The sequence below is a fragment of the Anser cygnoides genome, chromosome 3, assembly GCF_040182565.1.
Source record: "Anser cygnoides isolate HZ-2024a breed goose chromosome 3, Taihu_goose_T2T_genome, whole genome shotgun sequence".
Lineage (NCBI taxonomy): Eukaryota > Metazoa > Chordata > Aves > Anseriformes > Anatidae > Anser > Anser cygnoides.
The window spans coordinates 90,693,823-90,712,791 of record NC_089875.1 but is presented as its reverse complement, the minus strand read 5'-3'; the positions used below and the strand labels follow the sequence as shown (position 1 = coordinate 90,712,791).

Below are 18,969 nucleotides of genomic sequence, written 5' to 3'. Positions count from 1 at the left end.
AAGAATTAGGCTTTGGGTTTCTGTTATGTACATCACATAGACCTCAGGAAATTTTTTGAAGATGCATGGCAATAGTAAGTTTTCTTGTTAGTAATGTCTTATAAATTGTCTTATTGTTGATATCTTGTAAGACATTGTCTTTTAACAATCATAGTGTCAGTTTATGTTTATAATAATAAACGGTGAAGTATTTGTTATTGTGAAGACTTATTTTAAAAAGTCTCAAATTTACTAAAATTGTAATGACTGCACATAACCAAAAATGACTTCAGAATTTCATACAGTCATTTAAACATATTTAAATCCTTAAAGAAATAAAATTTTGTTTCAGTGTATCTGAATAATCTGTTCTGCTTTCTTCTGCACTACAGTTTTGTTTTCTCCTCCTGTATTAGCTGGCAGCTGTGTCCCAGCACCCTTTCAGTCGGCAACTGTTACCTCTCTACTACAAGCCAGTTCTATCCTAGGGGCTGGCCGGTCATAAACAATGGAGTAAAATAACACTGTGTTTTGCTCTAAAAATGTTGAAGTGCAAACAGCTCTTCTGAGCTTCTTTCTTTATTCCATGTCTTTCTCTTCCAGTCTGACAAATCCAAGGGTGTATGAAAAACAAGTGCTTGAAATTTCATAAACTGTTTATATAGTAAATTATTTGCTGAAAACATGACTTTGTTATGTTACCAATTTCATTTCACTGAAACGGGTTTTAGGAGTTGAACTGGGCAAGTGTACCTTTAACAATTTCATTTACATGTTCTGATTTTATAAAGCTCTTTGCATATATGTGAAGAAGGTAATTAAGATGCTGTTACTTCTGTGTGTTTATAAAGTGTTTAGTGCAATCCCAGCAGTAAAACCTCATTACCATATATCATCACTGATTGCCTCATTTTGGCTGACAGACAGTGGCTCATTTCACATCATTTGCAAGTGTGTGGACAAAACTATTAATTTGGAAATCTTTGGACAAAAAGATACTAGTAATTTAAGAAGTAATAACTGAAATTCTTCTGAAGATATCCTTGCTGTTCCTTAAGATATTGTGCATCTTAACCCATGTGTATTACACATTTAAGGGGGGGGAGTTGTGTTTGGTTTGTTTTTTTCCATGGCATGGGCAAATCCTGTTTATGAGGGTAATGATACAAAACTACATGCTTGTTTTTACATTATTTTAAGTAAATATGCCTAACTCATCTTAAGGAGGCAAGATTTGCAAAATCAGTTGCTTAATCTTTTGAGTCTGTTGTCAGGTAATAAGTAATGGCCTGATTTTTCAAGTTCTTATTTACTTTTGTTTTGAATATGGATCTTAAGCAGTTCTTGTCATTCATTCCGAAAGTTCTACTTCAGCTTTGTAGATGTCAAAGGAGCTGTTGGATAAGTTCCTTTGAGATCTAAGAGCAAATTTTTAAGAATTTGAGTTTGCAAGTTTGTTCTTCAATGAGTAACGCAGTAAAAAGATGAGGTTCTGCAGTGCTCTGGCTAAAACGCCATACATTTTGCAAATGGCCCAGTGTTTAAAACTAGAGCATTAATGTAACTCTTAACAGTGTTTCAGTCAAGTCTTCTTTCGTTAGGTTTGGTGCTTTTTATTCTTTTGTCTCTAAACATGTATGAAAAAAAAACTATGTATATGAAAGGATTAGTAGTGTTATCTTTCTTGTATTACCTAAAAATACCATGAATGAGATTGGTTTCCCAACTGAATGTGTGAATTTAGAAATACGGTTATGAGATATAGTTTTTTCCAAACTGCTGACAAAATGTTATATCTTGATGATTTATCCCAGCTGAAAAGGTTAATATTCTTTCTAGATGGCTTTATTATTTATAATAGTATAAATTTTGTTTGTGGATTTCTCATAATAAATAGAAATGGGAAAAAGTGTATGATGCTTTATATTTGGATTTTAAACTTTGGGGTCAAACACCACAGAGTATAAACTGCATTCTGCTTTCTTTGAATATGTTGTACGATAGTTGGAGGCAACATTTAAAAGATCATTACTGGAATATTTCAGATGTCTGCTTATAAATATTATTATATATTCAGGAAAGTGTGGCTGAACACATGAAAAGGAAAATACTGTGAAGTGTTGTAGGATAAAAATCTAGGAAACATTTGTGTTTAAATGTCATATTTTACTATTTATTTTCCGTATGTAGCTGCTCTTTTAAAAATCTTTGAGACCAATCTACCATTGAGTTCATCTGAGAGATATACACGTCTAAAAAGAACAAATGCATTTTGAATTATTTCTTCTTTTCTCTCTCTGACTGTTTTAGGACTGTCAGCCAAGGGACGCTTTGTCAATTCATATGTAAATAGAATTTGTTGTTGTTTAAATGTGTTACATGCAGAGTGAGTGGGATGCAGCACAACTTGTAACTCAGCAGGTCTCCAAGCAGCCAAATTTGAGGCTGCAAAATCAGTAACACATCAGAAAGGACCAGAAGGAAATGTGCCCTTGGCTTTTTTTTTTTTTTTTTAAATAGTTCTGTGAATTGAGGATGACCCATAATATTCCAGTTGGTGTCTCGCACAGGCAGCATGCAGGCCAAGAACAATATGGTCACAGTCCTGCCAGCTTTCAGTCAGAGCTGCCTTGGAGCTGTAGTCCTAGGCTTTCTTCTTTGCATGCATAAGCACGCTTGATACCGTGAATAAATTGCCCTTGAGTCATGCGATGACATTGTGTATTGGCACCTTCCTTGTTACTGCTTCCATTAGTGGATCTAGCAATGGTGTGTGCTTTGTTTTCTTTAGTGTTCTTTTGAAAAGGTCATGAATTTTCCATGCCATGTACCCATTAATGCAAATTTGCTTCCTTTCTTGGTGTTAGCCACCTCGCTGTCCTCAGGTATGATTTTGGGCAATGCTTGCTCGAGGCACCTCTCGCCCTGTAGGCAGTACACGTAAGACCATTTCAGTTTTATCATCTTCTGCCCTACAGAAATCTCTCAAAATGTCCTATTGACTAAGTCTCCAAACTCATGTCCCAAATGTCCCATGGCATGAAATACACACCTTGGCATCACATGATAAAAGCTTTACTCCAGCAGGCTGTGGCACAGCCCTTCCCATCTTTTCAGACTCACTGTACTGAAACAAGGGCAAAATGTACTAGTTTTCTGTCAGGGCACCATACAGAGCCCCGAGGAAAGCCAAGGCAATGGTGGCAGCAGGCAGTCGTACCTTTGCTGGGACATCAGTCATTTGGGGCTGTCTGTCCTGGCATTGTTCTCTCTGAATTGGATGCCTTTGGAAACGTAAATCTAGCCTAGGTATCTCTGGTAGGCCATGCTAATTCTATAGGTACTATCACTGTCTCTTTCTTGCTGATATAATTCTGTTGTCAGTAGTGTTTTTCTCCTGGCTGCTGTGTTTGGAGGTGATTTAGAAGCACGGAAGTTGGGACACATCGATTGCATTAACATTTTATGCAGTTGCTTGTCAGACTGAAAATGAATCACTATAGGCTATGTTTATAAAATCTACACTGAACTAGCGAATGGCGGACAGTCTTCGGTGTATTGTAGCAGGGATGCTACAAGGCTGTTGCTGAATTTTAAACTGTGCAAGCTGAGTATATCTTACAGCTGCAGATGGCTGCTTTATGAGCCTTTTGCGTCTGTTATTAATCCTGCAAAAATGTTTATCACTTTTTTTTCTAGCTTTGTACCTGTTGAAATATGTGTTTGGATGGAATTTGTGCACATTAATCCACATTTCTGCATGCAGAAATCCTTACACAATAGACACAGCAGATAGAAGTATACAGAACATTTGGGAATAAATTTTGCCCCTAAATGGTATTCAGTATAGAGACAGTTTATCTTCAGTCTGCACGATGAGTATAATGCAATTTACACAGTGCAGGCAAGGAACGGTAACATATTATAAAATTTAATTGTATATATCAAGCTAATAAAAATCACCGGCAGGACCAAGCACTCTCCAATAGATATTCAGACAAGAGTAGAAAATTTTCTCAATATATTGTAGTGTAGATATTAAACCTAAATATTTTATGAACTTTTACTGTTCATATAAAGTCAAGGTTCCAAAGGTATATGCCGAACTGCTAGGTTGAAAATAATGCAAGATGAAAATGAGAGTTTTATAAAAAACATGTAAAGAACTGTAGAAACTCCATTGATCACACCTGCATTTCATTGTGCAGTCAAGGCAGGACTGGAAGTTGCACCCCAGAGTGACTCCGCATTACCTGGGTCCCTTCAGAAATCACAGAAGTTCCCAGCTCAGCTCTGCTCTAATCACCTCGACGCCTTGCAGAGCCAGATTTTGCTGAGATGTTTATGAGAGTGCACCAGAAAGATAAATTGTCCTCATTTCTTTTTGTGATGTAGGTAGACCAAAAAAATAAAATACAATGTGCATAACTGACCTGTGTAAAACTTTAAAAACCTGTGAAACCTGTGTTCCAGTTCTTAGTCCTGGGCAAAAGCAATTCCCTTTATGCCATAAAATTCTTCATGTATTTTACCATTCTGTCTTGAGTTGCTTTTATGTTATATTTGATTTTACTGCAGAATATTAAGATTGAGATTATAAAATAAAATATGCAGAGGGCTCTGGTTTTCCCACGAAACATTGCAGATATTGATAGCAGTTACAAGAGGAGACAAAAGAACTTTATTTTTTTGATTTTCAACCTAAAAAAATTGTTGATGAGAAACAAAGCAGTGGAATCCAGCATGGTAAGACAGAGAGCGGTGACTTGAAAAGTATTCGGAAACAGACAATCTGCTCTATACAGCACAGTGAGATAAGGTTGTTGGCTTTCTTGTGGCCATCCACAAGGATTCCTCCTTCACAATTCTGTGCATTTAAAATCTCTGATGCAGAGACGCATTTTCAGGCATCAACAAGAATGTTATCCATGGTAATATTAAATTGCTCTTCTGTGACAAATACACTTGCAATTTTCAGTCTCTGCATGGCTCAGAGCTAAAATACTAATTTCTATAATTTAGTCAATGGATATTTTTACAGTGATTATTTCTATGAATATGGTTTTTATTATGCTTTCCTAGCAACCTGGCTCTCATCCCTGAGTTTCTGCACCCACTGTGTTGTCCAGGTGGTCCAGAGCAGCATCTCTTTCCTAGCTTTGTGACAAGGTCATGATGATCTTGTTCCCTCAGTGTCTCATCACATCCAATTCCTGAGCCTTAAATATTCACAGGCAGCCCCATTCAGATGCCTGCATTTCAGCTTCTACCATATTTTTGATCCTTCCGGTCTTGCTGTCTGATCTGACTGGCTCCAGAAGGGATTGCAAGGTGTAAACCACATAATCTCATCCACTATGTGGGAGCAGATGGAAAGAGAAGTACTTTCAGACAGGTCCCAAGAAGAGAAAGAAGCAGAAAACAGCATGGGTAGCAAATGAACAGCTACTGAAAATGTGAAAATCCTGCTTTGTCATAGGGCTCTGCATGCAGGTCATATATCTTAGATTGCCTTTTGATTCATTTTTGATGCTCAGCTTACATTTCAGAGTTGACTTGCTGGACACATCATTTATTTTTGAAGGTAAAGCATAGGTTCAAAGTGTTGTGTTCTGATTATATGTATATCGGGTCACTCAAGTTTCGTGAAGTACCTTGTACATATAGCCACCTACATTGTCTGGAAGTGGAGGCTGCTCTGGCTGTTGTACCTCTTCTAGCTTAGTCTGCTGCATGTTTAGAGGCGTTGAATAATGCATTTTCAGGTGACCAAGCACTGGGAATTTAGATGAATTGCAGTGACCCACAGCAAAACCTCTGAGCCGTTGGCCTCACAAGGGACTAAAGGCTCTGTGGCTGTCTGGAAGTAGCTAGTTTCTTTCTGGGAGGCATTTGTTTCTCTGCTCCTGCATGGCCATAGATAAACAACCCCCCTTCCAGAAGGCTTGCAAGGAAAACCATTGCTGGGGCAGTGCCTCTTTGCCCAGTATACGAATTCTTTATTGTTTTGGTCATGTTTTCTATCTCTCAGATAGTTCCAAAGAGGTGGTAACCTAGACAAGGGGAGAACTGCTCTCTCCTGCGTGATTTCTCCCTGCCCTCCAGCAGCTCTACAGACCCAAAGGGCAAAGGCCAGTTGCCCTCCACAGTAAGGTGAAGCTATGGTGGGGCTACAAAATTGATGACTTTTATCTTAAGAGTGGCCAAGGTCTGTCATAGCATCAAACATCAATGACGTCTGTGTGAAATAGGAAAGTGAAAAAGTTTTCAGTCTCTGTAGGTACAGGTGGAAGAAGCCTTCATTTTTTCAGAGGCTCCCATGAGCAGACTGTGAAAGGGAAATAAAAAGTTCATGGAAAGTGGATGAAGTACTTAAATGAAGAGGAAAAATGCAGGAAAGTGTTTCTGCATGTGTTTGTGTGAAACTTTGTGAAATCTACTACTTCCTGAGATAAATTAATATTGCCCATTGAATGATAGGCTGAATTAAATGAAAATGAGCAGGATGCTGAGTTTGAAGTCAACACAGATTATTAGTTATATGGAGACCTTGGTAGAAATATTTCAGTTAAAGATTTTTCGGAACAATTACCGTAGTTTAGGGGCATAATATTTTCAATGCAAGAGCAGAATTCATTGTGATTTGGCTGGAGCCAATTGCACCTGGAGCTCAGAATTGCCCATGGAAGAGACTGGAAGTTCTCCTTGCTCAAGGGTAACCTGGAACCTTCCAAGTGGAGCTCAAAGGGCAATTCAAAGAATGCACAATGGAAGCTTTTCCAAACGGACCAAGCTGTTAAAAAATTTCACAAGATTTACATTACTTTGTAATGTTCATTTGCAAACCTAAGCTCTGTGAAGTCCGTCGTCTTTCAAGGGGAGTCTCAAAGATTTTATTCTGCTTAGAAGTTATGTAAAGCACACTGTTTACTTTGTGGTGAAAAGTAAGGTTTTGCTGGGTCAAAATATGTTATTATATTTTTGATACTAAGTAGTAGCGTTTTTCTGTTGAATGCATGAAGAATTTTATTTCTTCTTTTTTTCTGTGAGAATTTTAAATTCTTCTGTAGTCACGCAAGCAAAGGTGGCTAGAAACACCTTACTGAGTATATGCTTAGCATACACTATCACAATCATTCTGGTCCACATTCCAACTATATAAAGGGTATTCATAACTCATTAATATAGGGCTGCAGCCCTTTTAAAGAGAAACAGTCACCAGTTTGCAGCTGAAGAAGAGACTTTCCTTCTTTGATGAGAATAGGCTTTTTGTATTCTGAAATAGTAATGGTCAAGTCAGACCATTTTTTGAGGAAAACTGCAAGGAAAGGCTTTATGCTAGATTGTCATTCTAACTATCACTTTTTTTTTTTTCTATCTGCTTTTAGAGGCTGGCAACAAGAAATTAAAGAGCACGATACAGAGAAGCACAGAGACAGGAATGGCAGCAGAGATGAGAAGTCGTATGGTTCGACAACCAAGTCGAGAATCCACTGATGGTAGCATAAATAGTTACAGCTCTGAGGGCAAGTAAGTGGCATTAAAAATATCAGTAATGTGTGAAAAGTTTCTTCTCTTCTAAAGAAAACAGAATGTGAACAGAGGTCCCAACTTTGGCTGAAGGGGATAGCTCTGTGCATAGATTCTTCCTCTTGAGAAAATGTTAGCAAAACCGAACTAATCAGGCATGCAATACAAAGTCGTTGAAGACTGAAATTAAGAGGGGACTTCTGAGGGTTTCATATTTTCTCTGCCATCCTGTGAGGCATTTTGTTCATCAGAAGAGAACTGAATTCAGAGTGCATTATTCAAAACAAAACATAGGGGTAGTTTTTCTTTGAGTTGTGTTTGGATTAACTCAGAGTTAAACTTCAGACGTTGTGTGTAAATCCCTGTGATATGAAACTCTGCTCAGTAATACTGTACACAAAGAGTTTAGTTTGGAGTTGGTCCAAGTCTTTTATTGAGAATTGTAACACCAGAGTCCAACTGCATCAGCTAAAATAAGCCACACAACTGTGGGTAGTGGGGCAGCTGTTTTCATTCACCTCTGGATGACTGTGTGAAGGGAAGGGGTAGAGAAAGAGAGATTAGGACTTCTTTGGCTTCATCTTTTTATATGCTTGCCTGACTGCCACAATTGCTAGTGGATCTTGGATTCTTACATTTTAAGAAGGATGAAGAGCCAGAGGCAACCATGACGGTGGGAAGGAGATGTGTAAATGTGCATTTTCTCCATCACGAGACGATAGGGCATTACCTTTACCTTTCATCACTCCATCTTCCTTACTTTCTCTACACTGGACTGTCAGTCTGTAGGGCACCAGTCAATCACCATGGTGATGAAGGGCCAGGTAAATCGGACCACACTAATAAGGAAGCTGGGGACTGGCAGGTTAGCAATATGGGAGAGTTAGGAGACCAGCACTGAAGGTGAGGACCTTTTGGTTTGTTAGAGCTACCAGCTCTTTTGGTTGATTCCTAATCCTCGAGATGCCTCAGCTTCATTTCCTGACTTAGTTTACACTTAACCTTAACCAATGACCCTGATCTCCACATCCCTATTCCATTCCCTGCAAGGGTAAAGAAACAGTGAGGCCAGTGAAGTGAGAAGAACAGCTGTATCTGACAGTGACTTACTCCAAAGGGAAGCCAGGGAGAATGAGCTAAAGGAGGCAGATAACAAAACCCAGGTTAAACAGTTAAATATGACTTGCTGCAGTGAAGGAAGAGAAGCATTCCTTTAACAGGATGCAATGCCATGGATAAAAGGGATACCAGACGGTTCTGCTCATCATGGAGCTGTACTTGTTGTCTTAGAAAACTTTTCTGAGGTCTTACATTTTTCTGTGCTTCTGTGATTTTAGAGTAGGTCATACCCTCGGGTGCTCTGTGAGCTTACTTGAATATGGTAGAACAGCGTTAGTTTACAGCAGCTTTGGGTTTAGTTCACAGTGAAGGAAAAATGTTAAAAGTGGATATTCTTGTAAGAAAGATGACCAATAAACCAATCTTTTATTGTACAGTCACTTCCCCCACATGCATCACTGTCTTATTTTTAGAACATGAGTTGGACACGAGTACAAGGTGGAGAGGAAGCTGCACAACTGCATGACATAATCAGCGGTGTATGCACTGTGCCACCCAGTCCTAAAATCCTCTTCCTCCCTTCTTCTCCCGGCCATTTTTCAAACATTAGAAATGTCACATTTGACTTCAGATCTTATTGCTAGTGTGAGTACGAATTGGTTTTTGATAGCACCTTGTACTCAGACTTCCCCTGCATTTGTATGGCAAAGCTGTTTACTAGGTTTATACTTCCTTCCATGAGATTCCTATCAAAATCAGCAGGAGCTTGACCTTGGTTGCTTGAGTAGTATTTTGTGTGCAGTTCACTCTTACTGATAACAATTAGGAGGTGTTGATGTTGAATTTGCATGGACAATTTTTCCTTCCTTGTGAGTGTACTTTATGATACTGCCCTTAATTGCAGGCTCACCTAGTTAGTTTATTACAGTGTTATGCCTCATCCTGCATTTTGCAATACCAATGAGATAAATAACTTAGCTGAGATCACACAGTCCTACAGTGGATACCCCAGGTATCACATTATGTTCTTCTGCTTGAGCCATAACTGGAATTTAATGAGTTGCAATTAATGCACATTAAGGTGAATGGAGTACTCACACCCTTCATTATTATTTGTATGGTTAGAAGTGTCTGAAGAATGAGAACACTCGGAAGTGAAGATTTTCAATGCTAGTAATTCCCCACCAAAATGTACCAGGCATTTAGGGGAAAAAGGCCAAAGAAACAAACAAGAAACCAATCCTAGCAGCAGCAAGAGTGAATGAGAAGCATCACTGGGCAGAGGAGCAGGCTGGGTGTCTTGTCAGGCAGGGCTCAGGGCTTGAACCTGCACCTTGGTGTTAAGTGACTGCCATTACCAGTGGGCTTATGGCTGAACTGAAGGCCTCCAGGTTCTCCTCTTCCATCTAAAGAAACCTTAAATAAGATTTCTTTAAACTTCTGTGAAAAGCATACCTTTAGGAAAATCAGAGTTTTCTAATGAGAAGTACAATGCTGATATTTCCTGGCCAGTGTTAGTTACAGGCAGTCTGTATGTTCATGGAAACATTAAGAGTAGTTAGTCTTGAAGAGAAGCATGGACATCTTGTACTCAACTAACCAGGGTTTGCAGAGAATTTTTACTGTGAATTGAATGGATCACGTAAATCTGATGTGTGGAAATCAAAGCTTTTCACGCGAGGTGCTTTAATTAGGAAGTTTTGTTACTGTGTTCTTGAGTCTAATAGGGAATTACCTTTGAGAGAGAAGCAGATGCAGAATGCTGGCTGGTGCGTTGGGTAAGACGCTATCTAGACTTAGTTCAAAGTCTTCTTCTGTTCCTCCTAATTTTGATGAGAAAGTTGAAGCTGAGTTTTCCCACCATGGATCATTCTCCCTCCTTTTTTTTTTTTTTTTTGTTTTTTTGTTTGTTTCTTTGTTTCTTTGTTTCTTTGTTTCTTTGTTTCTGTTTCTTTGTTCTGTTATTCTTTGGAGAGAACATATGTATTGGGAAAAAAAATATGTATTGGGAAAAAAAAAAAGTGGAGATTCTGGAATACAAGAAAGCAGCTTGGAAAAGCATGTGTATTCTATGTTGTTGCATTGCATTTCAGTCCTGAAAGAGGGATGGGCATTCGCTGTGAATCCAGATGTGGCTACCAAAATATTTGGCTAGGGAGCGGCATTAGGTTTAGGTCTCATCCACACTAGCACTATTTGCCAGTTTATGATTTCATTAAACAGCTGCAACAATCAGATTAATTTAGCATATGCATTGGTTTTCCCTGTTTATCTTAACTGATGCGGATGGCCTTTGGATGTATGTATTACAAAATAAATCAAGCATTCAGGAATGAGTAATAGGCTCCTAAATTTCATGAGGCTTTTTATGTTCTGCCATACGAGGTCACTCATAGTTTATTCACCTGTCAGGCTCTTTGCTGCTCCTGGAGAGCTCCTTAGCAAGAACTACTTGTATGAACTACTTTTGTTCCACATGCAGAATTTCACTTTACTTCTTTGGGGTCCTTGGGAGATAGCTCATTTCTGTTGCTGCAGAGCAGTTTGTGGTTGCATGTCCTGAGCTGCTCACCTTGTGTAAGAAGTACTTTTTGGGTAGATACTGTAGGACAATGGAAATTAATCCTGTTCTTATGCTTAACCAGCTTTTATTTTCCTTCAGCTTAATATTTCCTGGAGTACGGCTGGGTGCTGACAGTCAGTTTAGTGATTTCCTTGATGGACTTGGACCTGCACAGTTAGTAGGCCGGCAAACGCTAGCAACCCCTGCCATGGGTAAGAATAATATGTTCTCCTATGTTAGATGCATAATTAGCCAATAATTATCGCACACACTGCGAGACTACAGCACCAAAAAGACTTTTACAAAGTGGCTTCCTTCACTGTAAACACAAAAGTCACTGGTATACCTAGCATGCTAGCATCCAGAATGGAAGGAAAAAAGTATTTGCGCTATATGGAGGTGTCTGCTAATCTCATTTGCAATTTGAAGATAGGGGCTTCAGTTTCCTTCCCACTCAAAAGTTATTGTGGGTTTTCCAGTTGTAGCTCACTGCAAAATCTCAGCTGTTCAAGGTTTATATTTGCCACAGATTATACTGAATGTGATGGACAGTTTCTTGACAAACTCTGCTTGTCCAAGCTTAGTTCATCCTGAAGTAACCCCAGAATTCGAAACTTCAGCCCACATTTGCAATGCCCAGTAATCAGCTGCTGATAAAGCCAGTGCTTCTAATGGAGGAGACAAAATCCTTTTCTACAGCAGCTGCCTAGAACTATCAGTGATCTTCTCTGTACTCCAAACCAGTCTGGATTTCCCTATAGTAGCATTAGTTTTATCTTGGTAATGAATAGGCTATGAGTGTATGTGCTGTGCAACGGCACAGTGCTGTGTATGTATCCTTGGAAAGGTTTGATAATTTTTTGCTCATACTTGAGCAAATCTTAGGCATGCTTCACATATTACATGTTTAGGATGATAAGTGAGGAATACTTGATCCACGCCTGCAACAATGCTGGAAATCATAAGTGGCCAGTGCTTTAGTACAGCGCTCTCATAAGAGTCAGCTTCAGGGAGGGTTACTGAGATGCTGCTAAAAAAGAGGAAAAAGAGACAGAAAAACTGTAAAGGAGTGTGTCCCTCTGCCAACTCATGAGCAGAAGGAGACAGACTTCCTTGATGCTTTGAGTATCCTGTAAAGCAAGAGTTGCTGTATAAGTCCAGATAACTGCTACTTGCTTAATGCATTAATAAGCACCAAAGTTATTAAATACACTTATTCTGTAATTTGAAAGAGAAGATAATTGATAGACTATCTGCCCAATAAAAATCTAAATGGCTCTGTTGGTATAAGGATCTAGATTTCCTTCATCTCTTGATTTTGATCTAAATATTTTTCTGCAGGTGACTTGAGTAATACATTTATTTTCACTTCTTAGAACCGTTTTATTTACTAAATGCTCAGGTTTCAGCCCCCAAAAAAGCACTTTGTCATGCTTTTTAACAATTTTCAGAAGCTTTTCTACATGCAGTTGCCAGTGATGACTGGAAAACGTTTGTATTGTTGCTCCCCCTTCTGGTTGCCTGTAGCATGTTTTTATTTGGATGTGCGATCCTAAGATGTGGTCTTAAAACATCTTGGAATTTTCCTTTAGACTGCTTTTAGCACAACACAGAGCTCTGTTTATTCAAGGTAAGTATGATAGCTAGAAATATTCCCTGCTTCTCTGCCATACCTCAAGTATCAGGGTATAAACACTGCTTCAATCTACCATTAGACAAGCATGTGAAAATCTCATGCCAGGTTAATTTCAAAATGCTGTATTTCTAAATCTGAAATCCCAAATTATGTAGTTCAGGACTGTCTATTTTGGGGTTTTGCTTTGTTTTAAGAAATTCAGAGTTTACATCTCAAATACAGCCATACTCAGCTGTGGCATGGATATATGGATAGTTCATTTATTTGCACAGGTTTCACACAGCTCATGTGTCAAATTGTGTATTTTTGATTCTAAGTGGTGTATTAGATATCTACCCAGCTAATTCCCTAATATACAAAATCACAGAGATGTAATACTTTGAACTGTGGTTAAGGTAACTTTTCTTGTATTTTATTTGTCTCAGACTAAAGCCCTTTCCTTTTTATGTAAGAAATATCTCGTCAGAACTCAGCAGTTTGAATGGTGGCAAAAGCAAGCTATTATTTTAGCATGTTGCATCATTTTATTCAGACTGAAAATGGGCATGGAACATTGATAAAAACAGGAGAATTGTCACCCTTGTACTTGTTAGAGGCCTTTGCAGAAGACGACTTCTTTTAAGTCCCTATGAGGCTAGGGCATCGTCCTCTGACTATACACCTCATCCAGTTGGTGTACCTGCCTTACACTGGGGGTCCAGTCAGACAATTGTAGTTGCAGAGGGTTTCAAAGTTAAATTCTATCAGCAGTTCTCCTTCCTGTTATATCAGACAAGGAACCTTTGCACTGCCATCTCTTGCATCTCAGCTTGGAGGTAGAAACTTCCAGCTGAGGGGATATCTGAACATGAGTTTGGGTTTTAAGATGTCTGGGCATGGGATCACTGCCAGGGCACTGTGTGTCAGTGACTGGCACACTGGGGCAGCAGTCCTGGGTAGGAAGTCTCTAAATAATTCACAGTGCAAAATCAAAAGTATGGTGGTGATACTGAAGTGTTGCTATAAATTTGCTTGTCCCCATGGATCAGAAATACTGAGCTCAGGTATAAAATGTACATGAAGAGAGGGCATATTGCTAAGTATGTATCTTTCAGTAGTGGGTTAAGGATGGAGAAATTTAAGGGAACAGGAGGAGAGGTGACAAGCACACTAATGCAGAAGACTAGTACCACACCAGTCTGTTTCCCACTCTTATGCCCTATCTCCCAGGCTGTTCTGCTTCTTTAAAATGCAAGCTTCTTTTTTCTCCCTCTCAGGTGATATCCAGATTGGCATGGTGGACAAAAAGGGTCAGTTAGAAGTAGAAGTCATAAGAGCCCGTGGCCTCACGCAAAAACCTGGCTCCAAATCTACCCCAGGTAAGGGACAAATAGACAATATATGAACAGAAAACAAGAATATGAAGTATGCAGATAAGTGGAGACTGGGGACTTTTAAGCTCCTCATTTGATATAACTGCATTTGGTTGGTTTGCTTTTTAACAAAGAATGTGTGTATGGATATGTCCTTGCTACCAATGTCCACTTCTTACCACCTTGCATCTACTAATTGCTTGCTACCTTCCAAAGAACGATTTTCAGCAACTCAAAATCCATTCTGGAAGGAACATTTGCAGAAATATTTCCATGTATTTAGGCAAGTCATATCTCTCAGAGAGGCTTTGTTGATGTAGATGAAGTCCTTTGTGTTTGTTCCACATCAAAACAAGAAATGGAGAACAGATGAATGTGCTTTGAACAAGCAATTTAGCAGACCCACATGCCATGGTCTTCTGTGTGCAGCAGTGCTTGAAGAAGCTTGCAGGTGATGCTAGTGCCAGTGTCAACAACCTGTGTAATGAAAGAAATTTAATTGTAACATTTTATAAGGACATTTTTGAGTCCTATTTATTTACAGAAATCTGTCTCGGAAGAGGTTTATAATCACCACTACAACCACTGCTTTACTGTAACACGTAGAATAGTTGTTTTAGATAATATTTTGGCAAAATGGTACTTCACAACCTACTCAGGAGCTGAAGATGAAAGAGTCAGTGTTATCTGAATGACTTAGTTTTAAATATTCCTTTCAATGAAATATCAAAGTCTTCTGTTTCAGTGTATCTCTGACCTCTGAACATTCATAGAGACTCCAGATTCTCTAGCAGTGACAATTAATTCCTGGGAAAGGAAAGTGTAGAATGAAAACTACAAAATTATGAAAATTATGAAATGAAAAACAATTGTTATTAGTAACATCTTGGATCATAAAATTCAAGATTTATAAAAATTGATTTGATATCTTATGGTCTGTGTCATTTATTTAGTGAACGTAATTGCATTCATATTATACAGTGAGGATAGCATGTGTCATGTTCTTTCTACTCAGTTTCCTTCTATGGCCTTTGTCCTTCAGCTCAGATATGCAGTGTAGAAGTTTTTAAGTTCAAACACAAAATTTGTGATGTTCTGTTTGCAGCTCCATATGTCAAAGTGTATTTATTGGAAAATGGAGCGTGTATAGCTAAGAAGAAGACAAGGATTGCACGAAAGACCCTTGATCCTTTGTACCAACAGACACTGGTTTTTGATGAAAGCCCACAGGGTAAAGTCCTTCAGGTCAGTTGCTTCTTAATCCCATTTTAGGCTATCATTTGGTAAAGCACTTGTATGTTTACTTAAGTTTAAGCAATATACGTAAACCCATTCCAACTCGCTAAGCATTTAATTTTATAAATACCAGCAAACACATCCTTGTGGCTTGTGGTTTCAGACCTGTGAAATGTCTGGCTGTATTAAACATTTCTCTTTTGTTGACTCTCGTTCCTGTCCTGCCATTACGTTTTCCTGCAAGAGGGAGAAATCATTCACCCTTAAGAATAACATTTTCCTTACAATACACATCATGAAATACAGCAGGAGTGATCATGGCTTTTAGGACAAGGCTGAACCTGTATTTTATGTTCTTTCAGGTAATAGTTTGGGGAGACTATGGCCGAATGGATCACAAATGCTTCATGGGAGTTGCCCAGATCCTTCTGGAGGAACTGGATCTGTCCAGTGTGGTAATAGGCTGGTATAAATTATTTCCACCTTCATCACTAGTGGATCCAACCTTGACTCCCCTGACACGCAGGGCCTCCCAGTCATCTCTGGAAAGCTCAACTGGGCCTCCCTGTATTAGGTCATAGTAGCAGGTGCTGTCTAATAAAAACACCACCCAGGATAACGATTGGAACCAGATACTCACACGATCAAAAAATGCTGTTGGAGAGAGACAATCACTTCTGTTTTTGCTTGTAGTAGTTATCCAAAAATATGTCTGAGTTGTTTGTTGAGAGACAGCTTACATTGACAGAACAAAAATATATCACGTATGGCCAATCTATTAGCAACTATCACTGATGCTTATATTGATCCAAAAACAAACAAACAAAGAGAAAGAGGGACCTTTAGATTCAAATTAAGTCAAATATGAGCCAAACTGGAAGCTCTCACTCTGTTAACAATGTTGTATTTCTTCACCTTTTGACAGAGCCCTCAAGCAGTGTTAACTTCCTGGTGTTTCAGCAGTTTTTCTGTACTTGTTACTTCCACTAGTTTTTTGCCATGTGATTCTGCTAGTTTTGTAGAAGTCCTCACAACGCTAACAGAGACCCTTCCTTTCTTTTTCTAAACCAAACAAAACAAACCAAAAGGGCTGAAGCATATCTCTGTAAGCATCGTTAAAGTGTTCAACAGCCACAGTTACAATTCCAGCAAGTTCAAATCGTTTCTCGGTTCTGGTGCTTCAAAGTCTCTCATGTGGGAACCCAGAACAAATGACCGATCGAGGTTATATTCTTAAAAATAACTAATCATCACAGTGCCACTTTTTCTTTGTAAAATAAAAGCAGATATGTTTGCATTATATATAATAACTTTTATGTTTATGATGTTTTGCATGGAAGAATTTTGAAGATTTCTGCAACTAATGCTGGGGACTGGTATAAAGCAGCTTTAGTCTTAATTTTTGACATTGAATATGTTACTGGTAATGCAGTTTTCCTCCTAGAAATGGAGACGAAATATTTACGTTTCTGTGTATAAATGTATATTTGACTTCCCAAAATGTTGACCAGGAATGGATTGAGCATATGACACTTTCAGCTGTACCCAGGCTTCTCTGATGTGTGTCGCTTCAGACGCACTTGTCTGCCCTGGATAGAGCATGGTATGAGTTGTTCAGTGTTTCACTGGAAATTCCAGTTGAAATATTCTGCACTTACTAATGTTTTTATCAAATTTTAGTTTACATTTCTTTGAGATTGATGCAAGCACAAAGCTTGATTTTTTAACGCAAGATATCTTACTTTTTGGAGAAAAAAAAAAGTCAAAATTCAATTTGCTTTTTATTCATTTGAGTTCTTCTTGGCCTTGAAATCCCTTGTGATATTCTGTAAATGTGCTAAAAACTGCAGATTCTGCAGGTGCATTGATATGTTTCCCCTCCTTTTACAGGCCATTCAATTTTGTGATCACACAAATAGAGCAGCATGACTTGGAACTGTTCAAAGCTGCATGCACGTTTTGTAAAAAGAGATGAAAAAGGTTATTTAATAATGTATGTTAGTTCCACATAGGCCAGCTTGTATGTTGCATGTACTTGTACAGTTTGCTCGTAATTACTATACTGAAGTAACCAAGAAATCTAAGCCATCCATTTTTCTTATAGACATTTTGCAGGTTTTAGCCAGGCTAGGTCTGTGAGTCTGGTGCTAAATGTCTATAGATGGACTTTATTTTTTACCCTATGGAAAACGTGATGTAGTACGGACCAAATTCCTTCTAATAAATATTTTGGTGTAGATTCCTACTGTGGGGCTGTAACACATGTAGAAACTGTGTACACACTAGGTTTTAATTCATAGACATACTGCCTGCACCAAGTGAACTATTTATTATTACTCAACACGTCGGAATTACTCTGCCCATCTTTCCGTAGGGCGCAGATTAATTACTGCTCGACCTGCTGAGCAGGAAGAACTCAAGTATTGGTGCACTACTACTAGATCCTGTTCTGTCTTAGTGGCCAAAAAACAACTAGTTATAATTCGATAGTATCTTTCTATTTTGACCACTTGTCTTAACACTCCCCTGTGCTTTTAAATGAACTTCCAACTCATGTTATGTAAACATGTTTAATAAAATTTCCTTTTCATGTCCAGTGTAGTAGTTGTGCTCTCTGTATGTTCTGAGGTTCATCTGTGATTCTGCTCGCTGCAGGACTGTGTGAAATGTGTTAAGGAACAGTAAAATGATAAGTGATTTCTATGGTTCTTTTGATCGATGTAATAGTGTATGTTGAAATCTGGGGCCAGAAACTGAGGTCTGGTGAAAGTCGTGTTTGGTTGGCTGCCTTTTCACCGTGGAAGGAGCCAAATTGTGCTCTCATTCATCGAAGCAGGCAAAATGAAGTCAGTTAGCCAAATTACAATCTGGTGAAATCCAATCAGTTTACTTGTGCTGAACGATGCCGTGTCTGCTTGCACTAGGTCAGTGGGGCAGTACGTGTCAGAGCCAGACACCAGCTCTGTATTTGGTGTGTGACAAGCCTTTAAGACGTGTGAACAACTTCTGAACTTTTGCACTCTTTAAACCCAGAAAAATGCCATTGTACTGTAATGCCACGATGGATCCTGCTGTATAGACATTTACTTGAGAGCAGAATTTGGCACTAAATTTTATTAGAGAATCAAAGATTATGTATGTTGTTTGATTTTAGTTTTCCATGTCCCACAGATACCTGATCACAACTGAAAAATAACATAAAGACAATATTGCCTCACTTTGAACACTTTTGTTTATTACTTTATTTAACTGAATACATGGTTAAGCTACTGAAAAAAAAAAAGGATAATTAAACATGGTAAATCTCTGAGAAAAGGCATGTTATATCTCTGCTTCTGTGTGGTGGGAGTGATCTGTTTACATATACAATTTGTTATACTATTGCAAAAACCCTTAGTTTCATAAATCTCGTAGCTTTGTGTCTGAAACTAGGATACCTCTCCCATTACGATCCTGAGTAATAAATAAAGTTTAGCATATCCGATCCCCCCTAGAGCACAGAAAATGTAACAGCAAAAGAACACCTTGAACAACTTCATTTCGGGTTCTGGATGAACAGGAGTCACACATGGACAAAGTTCAGGACAGAAGCAATAAACTGCACTAGGACAGAT

The 18,969-nt window shown here is 38.6% G+C and overlaps 1 protein-coding gene across 49 annotated transcripts in view; it reads left to right on the top strand.

Annotated features, from left to right (window-relative positions):
* RIMS1 (regulating synaptic membrane exocytosis 1) overlaps window positions 1-17,951 on the top strand; it is a 318,536-nt gene extending 300,585 nt beyond the window's left edge. For 47 of the 49 annotated variants that reach the window (XM_048077390.2, XM_066994704.1, XM_048077397.2 and 44 more), the window contains 5 exons: window positions 7,368-7,509; window positions 11,231-11,343; window positions 14,024-14,125; window positions 15,225-15,364; window positions 15,718-17,951. In XM_048077390.2, coding sequence (XP_047933347.1) covers window positions 7,368-7,509; window positions 11,231-11,343; window positions 14,024-14,125; window positions 15,225-15,364; window positions 15,718-15,936 — 716 coding nt within the window. In that variant the 3' untranslated portion in view covers window positions 15,937-17,951. Of the gene's footprint in view, window positions 1-7,367; window positions 7,510-11,230; window positions 11,344-14,023; window positions 14,126-15,224; window positions 15,365-15,717 lie in introns of those variants that run through there. The other 2 variants (XR_010830508.1, XR_010830507.1) reach the window with 2 other exon arrangements.
* The last annotated feature ends 1,018 nt before the right edge of the window (window positions 17,952-18,969 follow it).